Here is a 22061-nt window from a genome sequence, read left to right on the forward strand (position 1 = left end):
GTGTCGTGTGGAATCAAGTCGATTGATTGACCAAATCTCTCCTGAGTCAACCTGCCATTCGGTGACTCTTGGTTTCTTTCTCGTTTTTCGATGCATTCCGACATCCGTGAGCTGTTGTAACCCAGAAAACGTTGTGCCAGGTTGTTGCTGTTTGTTGTGTCGCTTGTGACGTCAATTGGCTTTGGAATGGTGTCGGCGTCCCACATTACGGACCGACTACCCACCGGAAACGAATAGTTGTTCTGCTTCTATATGCATACATATGTATGTATGTATGCAGTCGAACTTCCATAAGTCGAATCACTTCATCTCCAACGAAAGAATTCTGAACGGAAATATGTGACTTCTTAGTAAAAAAAATTAAAATTCTATGCAAAACTGTTCGAAGCTGTCAGGATTTCGGTCGCTCGATTAAGATAACTGATTCTTGGAATTGTTGCCTGTATACAAATATATTTTTATACAAAATTTGATAAAATTTATGTTTATGTCTTTACGATGATCTTTAAAAGATTAGAGACTAACATTCCTAAACATACTAGTTTAGAAAAATGTTTTTTTGTCAATGTTTTGACAAAAATTGAAAAAATTTTTATAAAAAGAATTCAATTTTGTTTCCCACTGCAGTCTGTGTGAGATTTTAAGGGGGCGTTAAATTGCTCAAAATCAAATTTCGCAATGGTCTGGCAACGACGTCGGCCGACCAACTTTAGCGGGGCTTTTTTTGGCGCGCTTCTCGAGCGACAAGAAAGAAATTTCCCGAGGAATGGAATGTTGTTTACTTGCGCGCCTGCGCATCCTCAACCTTCGGCCAGTTCCATGAAATCTGCAGTTGGTTTGAACTCGTCTGGGTTTCATCCTGTTCGTCCCGTTTGGCCGGCTACCTGCCCCGCCCTTGCGCCCGCACCCCGCCCCCGTCCGTCCCCTCGCTCTCGGCGGTTTTTGCACCGCCGCTCTGCGTCGCTTCTTGTTTGTGTGCTTTTCGCTCCGCCAAACTGAAACTGGCGGCGTCGGCGGCGTCGTGTCAATAACATGTTGATCCTACATCGTGCGAAATCTTCTGGCAACACCAAAACAAACAAAAAACAAAACAAGAAACATGTTGACGAAATGATGCGAATGTGAGATACCCTTTATTATCGGGAGTTCTTAGGAAATTTGCTTACTTTTAAAATTGCAGTTCTCGACAGGGATAAATTTGGTTACTTTTAAAATACCAGTTCTTGACAGGGATAGTTTTCTGAATGGAATGCATGCAGTGAAAATGTTCTTTGACCTTGATCATTTAGAAATATTTTCAAAAAAAATGTTCGAAAAGTAATTTATTATTGATATTTTTTAATTACATTAAAAGTATAGGATTTTTAAAATTCAGATGTTTTTTTTCTTACAGACCAAAAATGAATATTAATAAAAAGTATATTTGCTGCGTAATTATAAATTTAGAAATTAGAAAATTTATTATGTAATATTTTCCAACACTTAAAAAAGAATCTTAATAAATAGTATTTTTGCTGCGTAAATATTAATATAGATATTAGAAAATTTATTAAAACTACCAGAGGTACGAATTAATTTTCGAACACTTAATATACCCTATTCATTTCTCGAGTAACGGGTACGAAACTACATACAACATGAGCTCTAAACCGCTCGCCGCATTGTTGTTATTATGCCGCATTTTTAGTGGAGAGACAATGCTCTCGTTCTCTCGTCAGAGAGAGCCAGAGAGAGAGAGAGCCGCTCTGCCGCTCTTTGGCAGCAAAAATACGTCCATCTTTAGAACCAATTTTGTTGTTGTTCGGCATTCGGTTTTCGAATCTTTTGCGGTGTGGTTGTGTCTCTTCATGTGCGCGGCGATTTTCGTCGGTCTTTTGCACAAAACTTGTTCAAATTTAAATGTAAACAGTTGTTAATTTTGTGAAAGGAAAGCTTAACTATTCGGTGTTTAAGTGAATAGCGGTTAAATCCGCTTGGTTATTATAAATGAAAAAAAAGTTTTTTAACACCTACACGTTTTCCCCATCTTCTGCGTCTTTTCTGCTTCGACTGTGCTTGTGTTGGTGTGATATATTTCGTTTTTGTCTATTAACGCTTCTCGCATAGCGTCGCATAAAGTATTTTATTTCTATATTCTTGAAGCGTTTTTTTTTTTTTGTTTGGTTTTTGAATATGGTCCGCGCCCCGTTTCGTTTGTCGCTTGTGCAAAATTCTTAGAATTCCTCACAACATTCCCGCGCACACACACACCTTTAGTACATACATACATAATTTATTCCCGTGAAAGGCATGGAGTAAGAGCGAGACGGAAAAGAGAAGAAGAGAGCGAGAGCTGGAGTGTATACGCAACACACCTCAAATGGTTGCTGTCTCCGCTAAATGTGCCCTCCTCTCGCGCTCACGCCTTCTTGCTCTCCCTGCTGCCACTCTCATCTCTCGCTCATAATATAAAACTTGTAGGACTTGTTTTTTGAGCTTTTTTGCAAAAACATAAAAACCGGTACATTCTTCTTTTTTTTTCTTTTTGAAATTGCAAGCTGAGAAAAGAGAGCGAGCTGTGTTGTTCCTGTATTGGAATTTGTTGTTTTACTTAACCATATTTTTCACACACTCTGCTTTTCTTACAGTTTTCTAAACACACACACATACAGAAACGAGAAGAGCCAACGAACTCGTGCAGCGACGCCCAAGAATGAAAGAGAGCAAGGCAACATGAAAATTACAGCAACAACAGCAACTGGCTTGCCGAAGAAGTTGTAAAAGACGCAGAAGAAGAAGCAGCCACAACAGTATTTTTTATTAGCGGGTGTTGTTGTTGTCATGTATGTATGCACACTTTTTGTTGTCCCCACACTAATGTAGTTGAATTTTACTGTTGTCGTTGTTGTTGTTGCTGTAATTATTGTGGTTCTTGTATGTTGCTGTTGTTATTGTGTTTGTTGGCTCATTTCCCCATCATTTATATTCACTAAAAGATCATCGAACTCGCTTCAATTGCTTTTGGCAAAAAAAAAAGAACAAAAAGGAAAGGAAAGAAAAAACATTTTATAAAGTACCGCCACTGATCTTGACCTACACGCTCACAAGTTCAGAGCATTTTATATGGCTATTCAACTTGAATTTTGCGCACATTACCTTACTTCCACTTCCTCTCGCACACAAACACATGTTCCATGTATTCGTGTACATAAGAGCGGCGGCGGATTTAATTTTTATAACGGAAATTTTAATAAGCTGCCCGCTGCGGACATTGAGCACGAAAGAGAAGGAAAGAGAGTGCAGCAATTTTTAACAGTAAAAGCATTCTAATACATACATAAATAAGTCCCCACACCCATCCAATAACTGTTCGTTTGCTGTTTCACAGTGGGCGCTCGGAATGTTGAACTAAAAAAAAAAAAACTAAAGGTGTAACTTGTATTGGTGAACATTTCTTTTTTTTTTAAGATTTGGTGTTTTTGAGTAGAAGGTATAATTTATTTATTCAACCTTGAAAAAAATTTAAAAAATTTTATCTTGAAAAAAGGAGTGTGAAAAATATATCTTTGGATACATTTTTTAAATCTTTAAAAACACGTTTGACGTTGCCCTACATATCAATCTGAAATGCTCATTTAGGGTTTTAAAAATTGTAGTTTTATTTATGATCTCGCAATGGATTACATTTTCAAAGTTAATTTTTTTCTCTTGCTTTATTTGATCCTCTTTCGTTTTGTTTTTTCGTGTGCATTTCCTTATCAATTCGAGTACCAGAACTTGAACTCTGGAAAAATAAAAACAAATTTGGCGTCAAATTGCCAAAGGCTGGCGCCAAAATGATGTTTACATTCTTATAATAATAATTTAGGGTGCATTGCTTTTTGCCCGTGTCGCCAAATTTCTGTGTTGTTCTTCGATGTTGTGTGGTATGCCTGTTGATTTTTTATGATTATCGCATAGAAATGTACGAAAATTGCTCCATTCACTCGCGCCCTGTCGCCATTCATGTCAATTCATATTTGTGTATTATCGCCAGCCTCATCATCATCATCTCATCGTCGTCATGATCATCATTATCATCGTGTTGTTGTAGTCGTTGTCGCATTTATTTTCGTATTTTTTCATATTTGTTTATTGTGCCGTGGCTGCAAAAAAAAAGACTCCAGACTCAAAGCCCGTGGCCGTGAGAACGTTGAAAAAAGACTCGAGAAAGAAGACGAGTCTCAATTCGAATATGAATCTCGGCTCTCTCATCGAATCGAAGCAGGAGAATTGTGTCATTCTTCAAAGTGGTTGTGAAATGTTTGCCTTTTTATGCCTATTCATATCACAGCCAGCTTTGAGGAGCGACGCGATGCTCAAGACAAAAAATTACAAAAGAAATTATAAAAAAAAATCATCTGATAAATAAGTACAAATATTAAAATAAACAGACGAAAATTATTTAAGTTATACACAAAGTAAAATGTGTGAAATTATTACTAAAAGAAAGAAAAACGGTTTCAAACAAGTGCATAATTTTGTTTATATTAGGTTGTCAAAAAGTCCCGCGGTATTTTTTATTCAATTTTCAATTGATCATAAAATAAATTACAATAATGCGAATCAAGTTAAACAAGCGCCGTTTTGTTCGACTTCATAATGCTCCTCTTATAGGAGCTCGCTTCCCTGTTGGCAAATAACTCGGAGAACCAATTTTCAAAGGACTCTCTTGTGGCCTTTATTTCCATGTTTCGACTAAAAAGAAACAATCATTCAATCAAACAAGTGCTAGCGCGTGAAAAGAGCTTTCCAAAAAGGTAAAGCATGACCCGATGCGACGAATAAAACTACGCGCTTGCAGCGACAACTACCACTGGACTTTTTTGACCACCTAATATCATGATATCATCACATGAGCATAAAAATCGAAATTGAAAATTCTTAAATCCCGCAGTCAAATATCCTAAAACCTCAATCAATAAGCAAGCTATATTGGCGCATTCATGCTGGGCTCTCAAAGTGGTTGTGAAATGCATTTCCGCATTGCCCGGGCATATCACAGCCAGCTTTGATGAGCTTAGCGTAATGTATCGTACATCCAATCATGATAATACTTCCCCCGCCACATAATTCATCCGCCCAAAAACATATTTGTCATAAAACATGTTGTCGTCCACCTAAGATCTATATTTATAGTGCAATCGGAATAAAAAGGGGCGACAAACGGAGATCAAAATTTGAGAGGACGGAGGAGAAATGATGCATGCCACCACACCGAAAAATGGCTCAACTGGATGTCCATCTGTGAACTAGGGTTCTATTGAATTGACTGCACACATCCGGTGCTATATTCTTACTAACCCGCATTCATAAATATTTACCAAAACGATACTTCATCCGAACGATGTTGATTATCTAAGCCTCATCAAGTGGTTGTGATATGGATACCCAACGCATATCACAGCCAGCTTTGATGAGCTAGGATAATCAACGGGAAACAACATAAACGGAATTTGAAAACAAAAAGTGAATTGGTTGTGCAAAATAACAATAAAAACGAAATTCGGAAATCCATGTAAAATTTGCTGATTGTAACATAATGGTTCATAAATACACAGATTTTTCTATATAATACTTTTATATGTATATTTATAATTTAATGCAGTTTGATTTTCCCCCCCCTTTTTGTTGAGTACACAGTTTTAGAGTTTAATACCCTTGAGATAGAACTGAGATATTACTTGCCTCTAATGCTGTTTTATCTTTCTCACAGATACACACATCTACTCTAACTCAACGTTTACGTTCCACCAGCAGCATACATATGTAGAGAAAACGAATTCCAAAGAGATCTGACGACGCCCTTGCAGCGGACAACGAATATTTATAATTTATTATTGTGATAGTTACTAGTTTTAGCATTTTTAAGCTTTTAAACAACCAAACGTTGCAAACCAAAAACAAGAGGAGTAGATATCCAAAAGTCAACAGCTACAAAATTGTAATGCATTCCAAAATGAGTGGACAACATGGGATGGCCATCCCAGCCCTGCTGTTGATCGGTAGCCTGGCATATCTGACTTACATCGAGGCCTGCTCCAGCCGTACAGTGCCCAAGCCTCGCTCCTCGGTCTCATCATCGATGTCCGGCACAGCATTGCCGCCCACCCAGGCGACAAGTAGCACCACAATGCGCCCCACCACGACGACCACGCCCAGGCCGAATATTACATTCCCCATTTACAAATGTCCGGAGAACTATGATGCCTTTTACTGCCTGAACGATGCCCATTGCTTTGCGATCAAGGTTGGCGAAGATCCGCTTTATAGCTGCGAGTGCGCCATTGGCTTTATGGGACAGCGGTGCGAGTACAAGGAGATCGACAGTACTTACCTGCCCAGGAGGCCGCGTCCAATGTTGGAGAAGGCGAGCATTGCAAGTGGTGCCATGTGTGCCCTGGTCTTTATGCTGTTCGTCTGTCTGGCCTTCTATCTGCGCTTTGAACAGCGGGCTAACAAAAAGGCCTACGAGTTGAAGCAGGAACTGCAGCAGGAATACGATGATGACGGGCAGTGCGAGTGTTGCCGGAATCAGTGCTGTGCGGATGAAGATGAGCCGGTCATACTGGAGCGCAAGCTTCCCTATCACATGCGGCTGGAGCACGCGTTGATGTCCTTTGCCATTCGACGCAGCACTAAGCTGTGAGGAGAGTGAAATACAGGGAGCCGAAAAAACGAATATGCCTTGCCCAACACAAATTTCATTGGGCTTTAGTCGATAGTTGATAATACCTATTTACTGAATGCTAAATGTATACTCAAGAACGAACTGTCCACTCAAACCTATCTAGAGATCTTCACTTTCTTTTACCGAAAGATTGCACCCAGAAAACTGGTTTAAAAAAAGCCAGCCAGCCTTGTATTACCCCAATTGACTATGAATTTTTTAAAACCTTACGCTAGCTATTTATTATTATTGCTAACTGATATGCGTATCACAAACACAACGCGAAACACGCGCCAAGTATTATTTATTGCGAGAGAGATTTAAGAAAAAATGATATGGATTTTTTAAATAAACATAAGAAACCGCACCATGCAAATCCAAGATTTATTTAATTGAACTACCGGAAATAGAGATTTTGCTTTTGGAGGGTTTCACTAGTTTAAACTTATTTAGGACACTCGCTATCAATTATGCGGCCTCCATGTGTCAGAAATTAAACAGATAAAACACCTTGCCTAGTTTCTGATTTCGAATGATTATCAAAATATAGAAAATTAACAAGTCATGAGGCAATTGTCTAAGGCATGAGCCATTGGGAAAAAATGTACTATTATTATCTTAATCAAGATTTGGCTTACAGACATCTATTAAAAAAAACCCATTTTGGCGCATCACCTTTTAATAAACTTAGATATACGCAGATAAGCAATGACGGAGTGTATTCAATAGTCGATCTATAACTTTGACAAACTTTATCTGCTGTCAATCAAATGGGGTTTTTTTTTTTATTTCCCGATGATGACAACGTATGTTTGAATGTCTGACCTCTAGTTACTACACCGGGATTTCCCAGTTCACTAATGATGCATTGTTGAAGTATTTACTCATGTTTATGGGATCCATAAATTAGAAGTACTCAAAAATCATTGAACGATAAGATTAGCCAATAGTTCTCTATTCCCAAAATTGTTAGATAGGTCAGAGTAAGGAAAGGAATTGGAGTATAAGAAATTAATTTATTTATTTACATATTTATGTACATACGAAAGCTAAGTCTGTTTCTCCTACTTAAAACTGCTGGGATATACTTTTACACTTTTGATAGAGTGCCTTCAAGGGACCATAGCTCGTCAGAACCAACGATGTGAGGGTGATGCACTTCATCAGGATTTGGAAATCTGTCTCACTGCGGCTCTTGAAATATCCCGTCTGGTAGCCGTAATACTGGGTTACCAGTGCGATTACAAAGCAGGCGAATCCCAGGAAATTGTGGAATGTTTTGTTCAGCAAGGGCGTAATCAGTTTCTTCACACGCGGGGAGAAAAGTGCAGCCACGCCGGAGGTCATGGCCAGAATGCATAGTATGAAAGCGGTCAATCCTGTTGGTTAATAAGGAATGTATAAGTCTGTGTTTTTATTGTGTTCTTATAAATAATGCCGATATGAGTAGAGTTGTAACTACAATAATAACTACTAACAATAGTTTCGTGACTATTTTAATTATTAATCTGAGTATGTTGACACGTTTTGCCAGTAAAAGCAAAAAAAAAGAAACCTCCTATTCTGCACAATAATAATATTGCAATGGTTATTAAGGAAAGAGGTAATATTTGAAAGTAAAAACTAATCTTTAGCATTTTTATCCAAAAGGTTCAAAACTTTTAAAATCTTTCTCTGGAACTAGCATCTTCTGCTGTATAATATGCATCATCTATTTGTTTTTACTCACCCAGCTTGCCATGTGTGGTTTGAAACAAAAACCCCTTCTGTATCATTTTGATAAGAGCTCCAGCTGCACCACAACCGCCTCCTAATGTCAGGACTATCCAATGTATTGTGGTCTTCGTTTGGCGTTTATATCCGTTTGTCAAGACATTACCACCGTAATGGATCATAACTCCCTCGGCCATAAAGAAGGAGAACTGTGAAATGGAACGGCAATTAGTGTATCCGTTAAGGACGTTATAACATCACAAAACTATTTACCCCAATGGTCACCAGCCAGGCATGCAGACTGGTACCAGATAATCCAGTTCGCGTGGTTATGTAGGTCATATAGATGGTGATAAATCCAATGCACATCTGATTTAGAACATTCAGAAAGTATTCCAATCGCTGCAAGCGATCCTGACCCTCGTGGCCGGATAGCGAACTGTGTCCCATTTTCGAATAGCGTCGCGGAGATTCGAACGGAATAAATGTGGGTCGGCGCTGCGATTCCGTGCGGATCGTACTGCCGTAGTCGACGACTGGCTGGGCGCTACTAACCACAGGCTGCTGATTCTCGGACATAGTAGTTTCCGTTTTCCAGTTTCTACGCCCGCTAGTCTTTATCAGTGCGTTGAAATAATGTTATTTTCGTGTTAACATTTATACAATTGTCGACTGATAATACTGCCTGCCACTTTTCACAGACAAATTACCGCTAATTTTTTATTATTGGGAAAAACCAGACGTGTGCACCAAATACGATATAGCTATTAAATGTTTAATGTTCGACCGATACGCCTGTTGAACTTTGTTAGTCAAACCATTTGCTCGACGGTTTATGAGTAACTGCCGAAGCCTTTTCTGCACCGTCATTTCCACGATTACTCTAAACTTGACCACAATCTTGTTTTTATTCCTATTCATATCGGTTTTCTCTTCGGGAAGCTATTAAAGTGCAGGCAAAACCGCAAATATAGACCTTCAGTCGTGTGCCCTTTTTTAAATTTTCGATAGCGCGCAATTATTTCTGTCGATCAATTTGCATTTATCAACACTAAACGAACCTAATTTCTGGATGCACCAGTGCTGGCAGTATAGCTTTAATAAAATTAATGCACAATATTGAACTTTATATTCAAATTAATGGTTGTTAAGAAAGATTGCAATTTTACATATGTATGATAGATAAATCTACCAAGTTTTGTGACGAAAAATATTTACACATTCACTTAAATTATATTAAAATGACTGTGTAATAAAAGCGCCAAAAATAAAATTAAAGTGTAGTTACTCAGACGAATGTTTTATTGGTTTCCGCTACAAAATTGTATATCAGAACATTTTTTTTTGTTAGAGGTGCATGCGAAAGCTAAAATAGCTAAAAGCAAAAATAGTAAACATATTACAATAATTATAATACACGCATAGTACATGTTCAATATTACAAGTAATATAAAAACTGTACATTTTAAATTTTATTGGTTTTAAAAAGGTTATTTATACAAATTGGTGTTTAACATTTTCATTTAAGTGTTGAGATGTTAAACAATTTATCCAATTTATTTTGCAAAATTAAAATTATTTTATGGAAAACTTCTATTAAATTTATACTTTTACCGCAAAACGAATATGTTCTTGCTTCTACTAAACATTATCACCTTGGCAAATAAAATAGGAAAGTTCATTACAAATTTTAAAATAAAATCCGGTAGTCTTCATTGAAAGGCAGTAGTAATGTTTAATTTCGGGGTCATCTTGAAGAAGGTATTATCATAGATCTTTCACTTAAAAGCGCGATGTTCAATTTCGCCTTTAAAGAATACAAACTGTCCTCCCATACCGCGACATTTTTCGGCATTTTTCTTTCTTGATATTGTGGTCCATGTAAAAACACCTGGAGCCAATCTGTTCGACTTTTGGCGGTATGGATTAAAGTCCAATTTATTTTGGGTTTCGCATGAGGTGCTGTTTAAGGAAGCCCAAAAAAGTACTGTGAGAGTACGCAGGGGATCCACTAAGATGTAGAGCAATAAACGCATACAAAATGTAAGTAGATATTTTAAAACCTACGATGGCTAGGGTTTGACTTGGACTGATTCTGAATTTGTTCATACAGCATCCTAAATCGGGTTCCTAAGATTATTGGCATATTTGGGATAAGGCTCTTCAGTACATGCAAATGAGAAACATTCGGATGTAGTGTAGTTTTTGTTTATTTGGTTCATGGGCACCCGGATTATTGAACTTAAAGTGTGACTTTCTGACTAAAAAACCTTATATTTCCACACGTGCGACTGGAAATGCTTTAAATATAGCTGTTGCTATGGAGGTTCTAGTGTTTGAATTGTGCATGGAATTCGTATACCGTTGCAAAGGGTATTGAAATTTTGGTCAGATGTTTAAAGCGCAGTAAAGGAGACATCCACAACCCTATAAAGTATATATTCAGTTAAAGTTTTTATCCATAAAAGCTCAAAACCAAGCGTAGTATTACTCTAGGCACTTTGTTCTAAAATGCGTTGCATACCTAAAAGGCATTTTTCTTCATGTTTTATCTTTTTCTTTTGGAGTCACATGTGCAACTAAACACTTTTAATCAAATTGAACCCTGAGAAACTCAAATATTTTTACAAATAACAAGTGATTGTACTTTCCCATTGTATCAGCCCATAAATAAACATATTTAGCCACCCAGGGGCTATCCAGGAATTGGATTTTCAAGTTAAATCCTTTCTTAACCAGCGATTTGGTAATTTTTTTTTTGTTATTATTAATTATTATATACCCTTAAATTATTTCACTGAAAATATGGTATACATTTTAGATTTATTTATTCTTAAAGTTCTTAAACTAATAGGACTTTATTTATGTAGATTGTAGTATTTTCGTAGTCATTTCATTTCATCAAAATTGTATTTTTTATTTCTTAAGTAATTGCAATCGTAATTTCACAAAAACTGTAATATTTAATTTCTTAAATAATTGTTGTTGTACGTTTTCCGAACATTTACATTTAAAATTAAAAATATCCTTTTTAAGGAATTATAATTTTTCTTAATAATAGTTCTACCAACTAAAGTTATGAAACACATGTTTGGTATAAAATGTTTATAGATTAACATTAGTTTAAGCCATAAATATATAAATTGTCTATTTTAAATTAGTATACAGTATGTACAGGATGTAGGATTCACGACAGCCGTTCTTAACTTGCCAAGCTGCCGAATTTCTGGTAGAGCGATTTCATAGCTCCAATGCTGGTTATGACCATTAGGACCATAGTGACGACCTGCATGAGGATGACGAAGTCCTCTCCTTGGCCCCTGAAAATTCCAGTTTGCGTGTATCCATAAAACTGAGCCATCATGGCGATTACGAATGCGGCAAAGCTGAGAACCACATGGAAGGTCTTGTTGACCAGCGGCGAGATGGTTCGGCTGAGGGATCTCGCCAGGAAGGCGGCCAAACCGCTCAGTAATGAGATCAGGCACAGGACAAAAGCAGCAAAACCCAAGCGGGCATGTAATGTAACACTAATGGACCAATCATCACGTATTAACTGGATCAGACAGCCGGCCACTCCCATGCCGCCTCCTAGGATCTGAAGAACCACATGGAAGGCAGTCTTGTATTTCCGAGAATATCGGAGTGTTAGCCAACTGCCATCGTAGAAGCACATCATGCCCTCGGCCATCAGGAAGACAAATCCAAAGGTCACCAGCCAGGCATGGATACGAATTCCCGAAAGACCCTGGCGCAAACAGGTCCAACTAACCCAAATGGTCACAAATCCTATGCACAGCTGGTTGATCACATATAACGCCGATTCAATGTGCTGCAGCACAGAGGTGGGCTTGGATTTTTCATCACTCATGGTGGCACTCTTTCCAACTTATTTCACAAAAATTGTAATGTTAATTTCTTTAATAATTGAAATCGAAATTTCACCAAAAACTGTAATATTTAGTTTCTTAAATAATTGTTATTGTAGGTTTTTCAAACAGTTACTTTAAAAATTAAAAATATCCTTTTTAAGGAGCTGTAATTTCTTATAATTATTTAATTTTCAATTTTTTTGATGTCCTTCACAAGGACAATTCTTTCAGTGTTTCCTGTATATTAACGCTTGTGTATTAGCTATTACAACGAACCATATGCGACTGAGGTTTTTATTGTCTTCGGAGTGGCTTTGTCACTCTCACTAGACTGGCAGACTATTTGTTTGCTATCGGGTTATCAGCAAAACATTTTGGGTACCTCATTCTAATGCATTTGACTCAAAGGATTATACAATATTATTGAGTGGGCCGTTGCACGTTCACGTTCGCAGTATCTTTAGCCAAGCGATCTAATCAGCCTTATCGACATCCATTCATTCGCTCGATGATGTCAAGGGGTTTTTGAAGTAAAAGTGAAAAAGGATTACCATTCAGGGGTTCTTGTATATGCGCTCGCACTCACGTTAACCATTCCCAGAAACGGACATGAGTCCGGGTACTAAATTTAGAGGGGTTATTAATGTTAATTATACTCTAGTTACTCAAGTACTGGCCCACTTATTGATAATATACATAATACTCATGTATTCCTGTCTGATCGCAAGTCACCATCGCCTTATCGAAATGCAAAATCGCACGTACGAGATAAAGGTTACCACGCACTTCAAAATATACAAATATTATTATGTCATTGGGCCAATTGTCTAGCCATAGTGTTTGATTTTAGTCACTCATCACTAGACTAAGCATTTTTAAACCACCCGCACGCTTAAAAGTTTACGGCTATGATAAGCTGCACATTCTTAATGAAATAATGTATCGCAATGTTTACAAAAATTAATTGCTGACTCAGCGAATTTCTTATCTGCCATCTGACATTGAGCGTGATTAAGGTATATTGGATTAAACTTCAAGTAGTGCTAAAATAATGCTGAGCGATTGGATCGGCGGAGGCCAGATTGATATGACATGGCTTGATTTACGAAGCTTTGCACTCGATACTGGGTACTTTAGGTGAGCTTCGATTCGAATTGATAACATTCGGTTGCCTTCCTGTCATAATTATCATAGATAACAACTGCGGACGGCTTAAGTGTTGTCAACTCAAACGATCTATATGTTTCAATGGGAGTGCATTTCTCTTCATTCTTGGCCAAACTTTCAAAGTATACAGTTACCTCGGATTAAAATAAATTATATTCAAGGACAATAATTATAAAATAAATGTGTACCTACTCGAACACCTTCCAAAAGATTTAACTATAGGCTGAATCCTCGAACTTGCCATAGTTTTTATAGAAAATCGCAATCCAGATTCAACTAAGACGAGGGGCTATCCATGAACCATTTTATCAAAATTACCGAAGATTTCGATTTCTTTCCCAGACAGAATTGTTATCTTTAAATTCAAGAAAAAACACTTTCATTACTTGGCTTACTTTGTAAAAAAGAAAGAACACTTTGTATATTACATTATAATCACAATATTTTATTTTATATAAGGACAGAAAGCATTATTGGTTCGTTTTGGTTTGGATACTTCAGCACTTTGTCTTGCAATCGTCTCCTTCGCAAATATCGCAGAGCTTCGAGTCGATGGAGTAGTACTCGGTGGCCTTCTTGTTCGTGTCATAGTAATCGTAGAGGACCACCGAGGATGGTTTCTGGTTGGCCACCGCATGCGTCCTGTAGGCCTCGATGGGAATGCATTTGCTCTGGTTCTTGGACAGATTCTCGAAGTAGACGACCACAACAGAGTCGCCATTCTTGGTCTCCACCAACTGTGAAGGAAATAATTATAGAATTGTAATAAAAACTTTGAAGGTAATTATATGGGAGCCTCAAACTTACCCGCACACGTTCGATTTGCCGGATTTCCTTGAAGCTGTCCTCATCGACAGTGTATCCAGAGGGCAGGGAAACCTCCAGAATGGCCATGTTCGATTCCTTGGCCTTGCCCTCCTCCACATAGTCCACGCAAACGTTCAACTCCAGTTTGGCTGGCGAAGTCTCAGGCAGGACAGTGGTCTCAACCTTAAAGCTGGGCTTCGGATCCTTCTCCACCACATTATACTGATAGCTGATCTGGACGAGAGCAGCGCCCGTGCCCTTGGCCTCGAACTCCAGGGACTTGGTGCCCTGCGGGAACTCAACGGTCTGAAGTAGCAGATCATTCTCATCCGATGTGGTCAGCTTCTCGGTCTTTTCGCGCTTGCCCTTGTTGGAAACGGTCACGTCCCATTTGGCCGCCTCGTAGCCCGACTTCTCGGCGAACTTGATCAGGGCGGTGAGACCCATAACCGTGTCCTGGCTGGAAGCGAATCCTCCGAAACTATTACGCTGGGCCACCAACCAACGGACCGTGTTCAGAACCGAGTCAGCCGTCTCCTGCTCTGATTCCAGGAGCGAGAGCAGGGCGTAGGAGGTGATCTCCACATCCTGACTCCAAATCCAACACCACCAGCGTCCGCAGTTCTTGGAGGCGCGCAGCTTCTCCATATCCTCGGTCCACCAAGTGCGATCGTCTTCCTTTTGGGCCAGGGACTTGAGACTCTCCACCTGCTTGTCAGCACCTGGAGCCTTGGCCCTTTGCAGAGCATAGATGGCAATGGACTTGGGCAACAGCTCCACGGCATCGGCCGTGTTGGCGCTGAGATAGGACACTGCCTTGTCAATGGCCGCCTGGTTGGGTTTCTCCTCCTCCAGCAGAGCCAACAGTGAGTTGGCCGTGAGGGTCAGGTGAGATCGTTGGGAGCCATAGAAGTACTCTCCCTCCTCCGTAAAACTTCCGTTTTCCGCCTGGCGAGTCAGCAGGAACTCATAGCCCTTGGCCAAGAGCTGTTCATCCAGATCAACGATATCCTTGATCTTGCTAAACGAACGCAGGACATAGGCGGTTAGCCAGGTGGATCCATTGCGTTCCGGATCCTCCTCCCTCCACTTATGGGGTCCAAAGGAACTGTAGCTGCCGTCATCGTGGCGATAGTGCAACATATTCTGATAGCCCTCCTGCAGATTCCTCTTGATCCGAGTATCCAGCGCAGGCGTCAGTTTCTTAATGCTCTTCAGGTAATCCCGGACCAGATAGTTGGGCACCAGCTTGGACATGGTCTGCTCACCACAACCGCTGGGCAATCGCAGAAGGTTCTCCAGGTTCTTCACCACCGGACCGAGAAGATCACCCACCAGTCCAAATTCTACGCGCTCCGAATCGGGAACCACATCCTCCGGCACTTCCAACTCGAAGGTGTTCTTGAACTCGCCCGTATCCTTGAGATTGATGAAGAACGCCCGGTTCTGGTACTGGGTGATACCCTCGGGGATCACCTTGAGCGCCTTGTGCACAGCATCACCGGCCAGCGGTGAGATGGCCGTGAATTTCAGCAGAATATTGCCAATCACCTTGGGGCGGATCAGGAATGAGGCTCCTGTCGCTTCGTTGGCACCCACTCGGATTTTCTGCGAACGCTTCTGGTCGCCAATAACCTCATTCGAGGCATCCACAAAGTCGTACTCGCCGTCCCCATTATCTAGGGTCAGTTCCACGTCCAGTATCTTGGGTAGGTAGTTGAAGACCAGAGCCGGCACATTGATCACTTCACCGCGTTTCACGGAGAAGGGCAGCCGGACGGAGACGAAGAACGGTTGGAATGTCTTGATGTTCGTCTTCTCATCCGTGACACCCAATCCCTTCTGGGGATGCAGCGAAAAGCCGGTAACCACCCAGCTGGTGATCGTATCGGGAATGGTCTTTACCCACTTGAAGACCTCTTCCTCCGTGCTCTCAATATCGGCGAAAATCCAAGTCTCCGCAAAGTTCTTTCGCACAACAGGTGCAGCTGCAGTTCCTGCCTCGGCGGCGAATCCTACGGCTTGAGGGGCTACAGCTCCCAGGGCGGCGGTGGTTGAGTGGAATACTGGACTGTCTTGGGCCACTGCTGTCTTCCTCATGGCGAACAAGGCACCACCACCAAAACTTGCGGTTTCTGTAAATGAAGAACACTTGTGTAAGTCTTCTTTATATATAAAATTCTGCTTAACATTTTAAACTAGTAATAATATGGGGTCCATATTTTTACTAAATGTTCCTACTATAGTTTAGGGTTTTGCTAAGAACTAATTTCTACCTAGGTGACCCCAATCAGATATAAATATATATATTAGATATTATACATCATACATACGTATATGGGAGACGGGAGCGGTGCGATTATAGAAGAAATAGGCATTGGTCATGGTCACCACGCCAGTTCGTTCTCCGGGGAAGTAGGAGTAACCACCCTGCCAGGGAGTAGATGTATCGTAGCCATTCAGACGCCAGTTGAAGGAGTCCTTGTTCAAGTCGTTGTTGTTGCCCAGGAGGAGCACACTCTGGTCGACGGCCAGCAGGCCAACGAAGGACTTTGCTGGTGTTTTGATCTCCAGTTCAACATCGGCACCTGGTTTCACCTCCTCGGGACCCTTGATTTCAATCTTGTTCTGCAGCTCCACCTCCACGCTAAAAGTTTCTTCGGCATACCGGAATTCTCCGGTCTCATCCACATAGTAGAAGTACACACGACCATGGGGAGCAGTTAGGAAAGTGGGCTTCAAGGTGATGTTGACGGTCTTTTGGGGTTCGGCCAGCTCAACTCGCTTAGTTTCCAGGATGTTTCCGCGTCCCACAATATTGTATACGAAGTATTTGAGCGGACGACTGGAGTTGAGGGTTACTTGATACTCCTGACCGATCTTTAGGCTGTAAAAAAAGCGTAAAATAGTCATTGGTAAATGTTTAATATTTTTAAAGTTAGGGTAGCTACCTCCAGGTGTCCTTGGGCCTCTGCACTTCGGCCTTGAACCACTCCTTTTCTTCCTCGTCGGTGCTGGGATTCTCAATCTTCTTTGGCTCCCTATAGGGGTAGGTGGTGTAGAGTTCGCGCTTCTCGTCGACAAACTCCAGCTCAATGCTATAGTAACGGGTGAAGTTGGCTATGTCCGGCAAATCGGGCAGAGTCACTTTGAAGACCGCCACACTCGACTCGTTCAAATGGCTCTCGAACACAAACGTTTTCATCTCGATCTTGGGCAACTCCGGCTCCTTGTGCTCATCGCCAAAACCATAGAAACCGTAATTGCGTCGAATTCCCTCAGTAAACTTGGCCTATTGATAAGGGAAAAGGTTATCAATATATCAAGTCCATGTAGGATCATTAACCCACCTTCACCACTGACTTGGTGTCCGTAACCAGAGTGCCATCGACGAATGTTATCTTGAAGGCTATTTCGTTTTCCTTGTCGGGTTTGAACGAGAAGCAGGTGGAGTAGTCCGTGCAGGACATCTCATAGCGATAGGGATACAATTGGATACCACCCGTTTCGTTGAGCTTCACACCGGTGAAGTCCTCCTCCACGGTGGCCGTAATTTGGGCATATGATGATGAGGTCTTGTGCGGCAGAAAACTGGCAAACTCCTTGAGATCCATGGTCAGCTTGGCCTTGCCACTGACCATGTCGGCGGTGCCGATAACCGAGTGTCCGGGGAAGTCATTGCGCACGGTCTTGCCATCCACATTCTCCCACACGCTCGTCTCATCCAGGTGGACATTGACCAAGACTTTGCCATTCACAGGTTTGCCGTAAGTATAGCTGTGGGATAATTCTCATTTTAGAATCACAGGGAAAACCTAACAAAGGATATCACTTACTTGGCCTTGAGGACAACATTTATTTCACCATCTCGTACCGAAACCTGCTGCGTAGCATCCATTTTGATGGAGTATTTGGGCAGCACGTACTTCTCCACCTCAAAGTTGACCCTCTCATCGGCTTGACGCCACGAATGACCGAATCCAAAGGGTCGACGACCTATATAGGGTCCTCCTAAACGGGACTGCTCTTTGCCATTCTGAACCTGCAGGGACCACGATCCCAGAGTGGCAAACTCGGAGAGCTCGAATTTGCCAGTGTAAACGCCACCGGTGGTCTTGATGTGCTTTTCCTGCTTGATGCGATTCCTCTTGGAGTCCTCGAACCACACGACCACTTCATCCTCGGCCGTTTCCGGGAGCAGGTTCTCGTTGAGGAAGATCACACGGTAGTTGATCGTATCGCCGGGCTTGTACTTGCCCTTGTCGGTCTGGATTTTGATGTAGGGCCTGAAACTCTCCCATGACAACTTGGTGGTGTTCTTAAACTCCAGTCCCTTGACACCCTCGGCCGTGAGATTATATTCACCCGACTCCAGGGGTGGTAGTTTGAAGGTGATCTGCTTGAACTCATCGGAACTGGCCAGCTCCACGTCTTGGGTTTCATTGTACGAGGGCCCTGTGATTCCCACTTTAAGTGTGACGGGCTCCTTGGTCTGGTGAACAGCCACTGCCACATTGTAATCCCGATTGGAGTGGATGGTTCCGGGACCCACAATGGTGTATTTACTGCAAAGAATATTATAATTTTTTATTATCTTCACATAAGTACTTATCTCGTTTCAAGAAAGGCTGGCTACCCATATTAAAAAAACATTTTTTCCCCGGACTAAAATGTTTAAAAATTTTAATTATTTTCGTCTAATCTCAAGACGAAACACATATGTAAATGGGACTTCCAAATTTTAAATCATTTAAGTGTTATTACACTTTAACCTCATGATGATAATGAGTCCATTCTTTAAAGCTTATAGGTTTTTTGTTCTACGACAATAAATTATACATAAATATGTATGTTTATAGTATATTTATACATGCATTTATAATGGCCCCGGGGAGATAACAGTAAAAATTCCGGGAACCTGATCTGCTACATAAAAATTTGAAACCGGCTCAGAGATTATATAATCCAAGTTTATAACAAGCAGCCATTTTTCTCGCACTTACAGTCCTCGATCACGTACTCCAATGCTAACTTGATTGTTCATCACTATTTGTTTATTAGCCATTACTAACTTTGTTTGTGAACTGGGAATATTCTATCTTTTAAGATTTTTAATTGTATTCAATGAAACACCTCTATATTCATTTCTAATTATTGATAATTACGTACACTGTAAAAAGTACAGGTACAAGATTAATGACTTATTCACCAACAAAATCATTAAGACAAACAAAATATGTGACGTGCTCATTTATTTAACAATAAAATATAAAAATTGTATGTTAAATGGCTTACTTTGAAATTCAATTAGCATCACAAGTTGAGCCAAACAAGAAATTCAATTTAGAGATGTGGTAAAAAACACGTAATTGATTTCTAAATAAGTGGTATACAAGATTCTTCGAGTTTAATCTGAATTATTTAAGGATTTCGTGTTGACTCGCTAATAAATTTTATTTTATAGAATACTTTCCTTTATAACGCCAAGGGCAAATAATATGAAATATACGTAAAATCAAATTAATAAGTGACAAAAGGGGAACTACACCCAAAAAAATCAAGTCAATTACCTTGACATTCATAAAAAACATTCCTATCTGTCTATTCGCATATTTAATTAATTAAATATAGTATATATAAATATAATGTAATAGAATACTTTCCTATACAACGCCAAGGGCAAACAGGATGAAATATAACATTAAATTATTAAGTGATTAGACAAAAAGGGAAAAATACCAAAAAAAAAAAACAAGTCAATTACCTTGACTATCATTAAAAACAGCGCTATCTGCCTATATGCATATTTAATTAATTAAAATACACACCGACAGTCAGAGGAAGCTGGTGAACAAATGGTAATACTAAGTATGAAATACATATATGGGTTCCACTTTAGTAATTTTTTGTGTTAATAATAATAGTAGTAATATGATATGTCAATTATTTAAAATTTTCATTAAAACTATCTATAGGTTTGGCCAATGATTTAAATTTTGATATTAACCATATTGAGCATCTGGTTTTTTTTTGACAATCTTTTTAACATATATACCTAATATAGGTGATAATCAAAACAAGAATGGTATGTTTTGATTATCATCTAAATTTTCGCTTTCCCCAAAACTCATTTAACTATCATTCTGACCGCAGGTGTGTGTTTCAATCGATCCGATCACTTAGTATAAATTGGAAATGGACTTACCCCTCGGCCTTTACCGGTTCCATCGTTTGCAGCAGGGCCAAAATCGCACAAACCGTGACAGCAAAAGCGTCTGCGCGACGCATTTTGTTTGCGTTGGTGGTCAAAGGAGGGCAGGAGAAGCAAAAATAATGAAAAGTACAAATAAAATAAAATAAGTTCTCTGGTCACAGATTGTTGCGGAAAGTATTTTAAGCGCGGCCACAACCGACGGTGCTCAGAGTCGAGCTGGGACTGGTTCGGTTTGATGCCCCACGGATTTGTTATAGCATCGAGACTCAACAGTTCCCAAGCCGACTTCAAATGAGTCGAGCGATAAAAATTATAAGTCAATAATACTGTCGGTGTGAGCGAGGGTATATAATCGCTTATATGTACAAATGTATGTCTGTTTACTTAAATCGATGACGAGCTGGGCAAACAAAACCAAAACAATAACCCAGACCACAAAAAAAGCCGGCAATCGCGCCTTGAATATCAATAACTGTGTGTATTTACTTGAGCCAACTCCAAAAAAAATATCATTCATTGTTGATTATAGAAGAATGGTTTAAAAGAGTTTACTACATACACAGAAAAGTGTTTTTATTTATAATCAAAAATATCAAAGACGATAGCCAAAATATCATTAATTGTTGATTATAGAAGAATGGTTTAAAAGAGTTCACTACAAACAAAGAAAAGTGTTTTCGTTTATAATCAAAAATTCAAGATAAGGGTAAAAATTCAGTAGAACGGAAATTTTTCACTAGACAGTGAAGTGATCGAAAGTAAATATTGTAGTATAAATTGCCATATATAATCGAATTTTTAAAAGCTCTTTTGATTTAAAAAATATTTTGTGTAGCCATATTTTATAGCACCTCAGTTAACACATATTTATAAAAGCATTGACTAATTGATTATTTCGTCATATCTAGAAATTCACATACAAAGTGAACATTTGGCGTGTTTATATAGAACAACAGAAAAAGGGTTTGCCCCTGGGCTTAACTGATTAACCATGAATGATATTTCAGGCATTTGTCACAGAACTATGGTCATGCAATTGTCAAATTAATAGTGTTTTTGTGTATTTTCTATGGGGTTTTCTAATAACTAACACTTTAATTGTCACTAATAACTGTCGCTTCGTGTTTTCCGCAATAATTCAAGATTTAGATTTTTAAGTAATTTAAATGATTTACGTACATGAGCTGAGTTTAAAAAAAAACCCAAATTTTTTTTCTTCCTGGAAGCACAAAGTACTGGTAAAATCCCAATATATGTTATTGAATATAAATGTTTATGAATTTTGGGTGTAATTAGGGGGCTGGGATTTTTTTTTCGACTTGTTGATTAACAGTGCCAACAGAACTGGCGTCTGAATCGGAATACTGCAGCAAACTGACTAGGCGTTATATATACCAAACTCTCTCCTCTCTGGGTCAGCTGTTGTTGTTTTGGCTCAGTTTGATGGGACGCTATTTGCGACTCTCTCGATTTGCCCAAGAATGACGTCACTGGGCAGTATTTCACATCGCTTTGCAAATGAAACTTGTATATAATGTAGATATGACTAATGGTCGATAAGTACTATATAAGAGAGATTCGACAAACTGGATTTCTGTTT

General features: G+C 39.6%; 4 protein-coding genes across 4 annotated transcripts; 1 reads left to right on the forward strand and 3 right to left on the reverse strand.

Annotated features, from left to right (window-relative positions):
• The first annotated feature begins 1884 nt into the window (after positions 1-1884).
• Positions 1885-7064, forward strand: spi (spitz). Its single transcript, XM_036816178.3, has 3 exons — positions 1885-1901; positions 2628-2822; positions 5735-7064. Exon 3 carries the CDS (start codon positions 5966-5968, stop codon positions 6665-6667), a length of 702 nt encoding a protein of 233 aa, XP_036672073.2. The 5' UTR covers positions 1885-1901; positions 2628-2822; positions 5735-5965; the 3' UTR covers positions 6668-7064.
• Positions 7065-7684: 620 nt separating this feature from the next.
• LOC108008189 (transmembrane reductase CYB561D2) lies at positions 7685-9191 on the reverse strand. The gene is made up of 3 exons (XM_017071984.4): positions 8675-9191; positions 8418-8610; positions 7685-8067 (listed from the first exon to the last, which is right to left on the reverse strand). The coding sequence occupies exons 1-3, from the start codon at positions 8978-8980 to the stop codon at positions 7757-7759; spliced, it is 810 nt and encodes a 269-aa protein (XP_016927473.3). The 5' UTR covers positions 8981-9191; the 3' UTR covers positions 7685-7756.
• Positions 9192-11456: 2265 nt separating this feature from the next.
• On the reverse strand, positions 11457-12542 carry LOC108012816 (uncharacterized). Its single transcript, XM_017078259.4, has one exon. It carries the CDS (start codon positions 12270-12272, stop codon positions 11604-11606), a length of 669 nt encoding a protein of 222 aa, XP_016933748.3. The 5' UTR covers positions 12273-12542; the 3' UTR covers positions 11457-11603.
• A 1314-nt stretch (positions 12543-13856) lies between these two features.
• On the reverse strand, positions 13857-20672 carry Tep4 (Thioester-containing protein 4). The gene is made up of 7 exons (XM_036812733.3): positions 20453-20672; positions 18084-18812; positions 17598-18024; positions 17199-17539; positions 16581-17134; positions 14248-16382; positions 13857-14177 (listed from the first exon to the last, which is right to left on the reverse strand). Exons 1-7 carry the CDS (start codon positions 20533-20535, stop codon positions 13938-13940), a joined length of 4509 nt encoding a protein of 1502 aa, XP_036668628.3. The 5' UTR covers positions 20536-20672; the 3' UTR covers positions 13857-13937.
• Positions 20673-22061: the final 1389 nt, after the last annotated feature.

Source organism: Drosophila suzukii, chromosome 2L (genome assembly GCF_043229965.1).
Source record: "Drosophila suzukii chromosome 2L, CBGP_Dsuzu_IsoJpt1.0, whole genome shotgun sequence".
In the NCBI taxonomy this organism is placed as follows: Eukaryota; Metazoa; Arthropoda; class Insecta; order Diptera; family Drosophilidae; genus Drosophila; species Drosophila suzukii.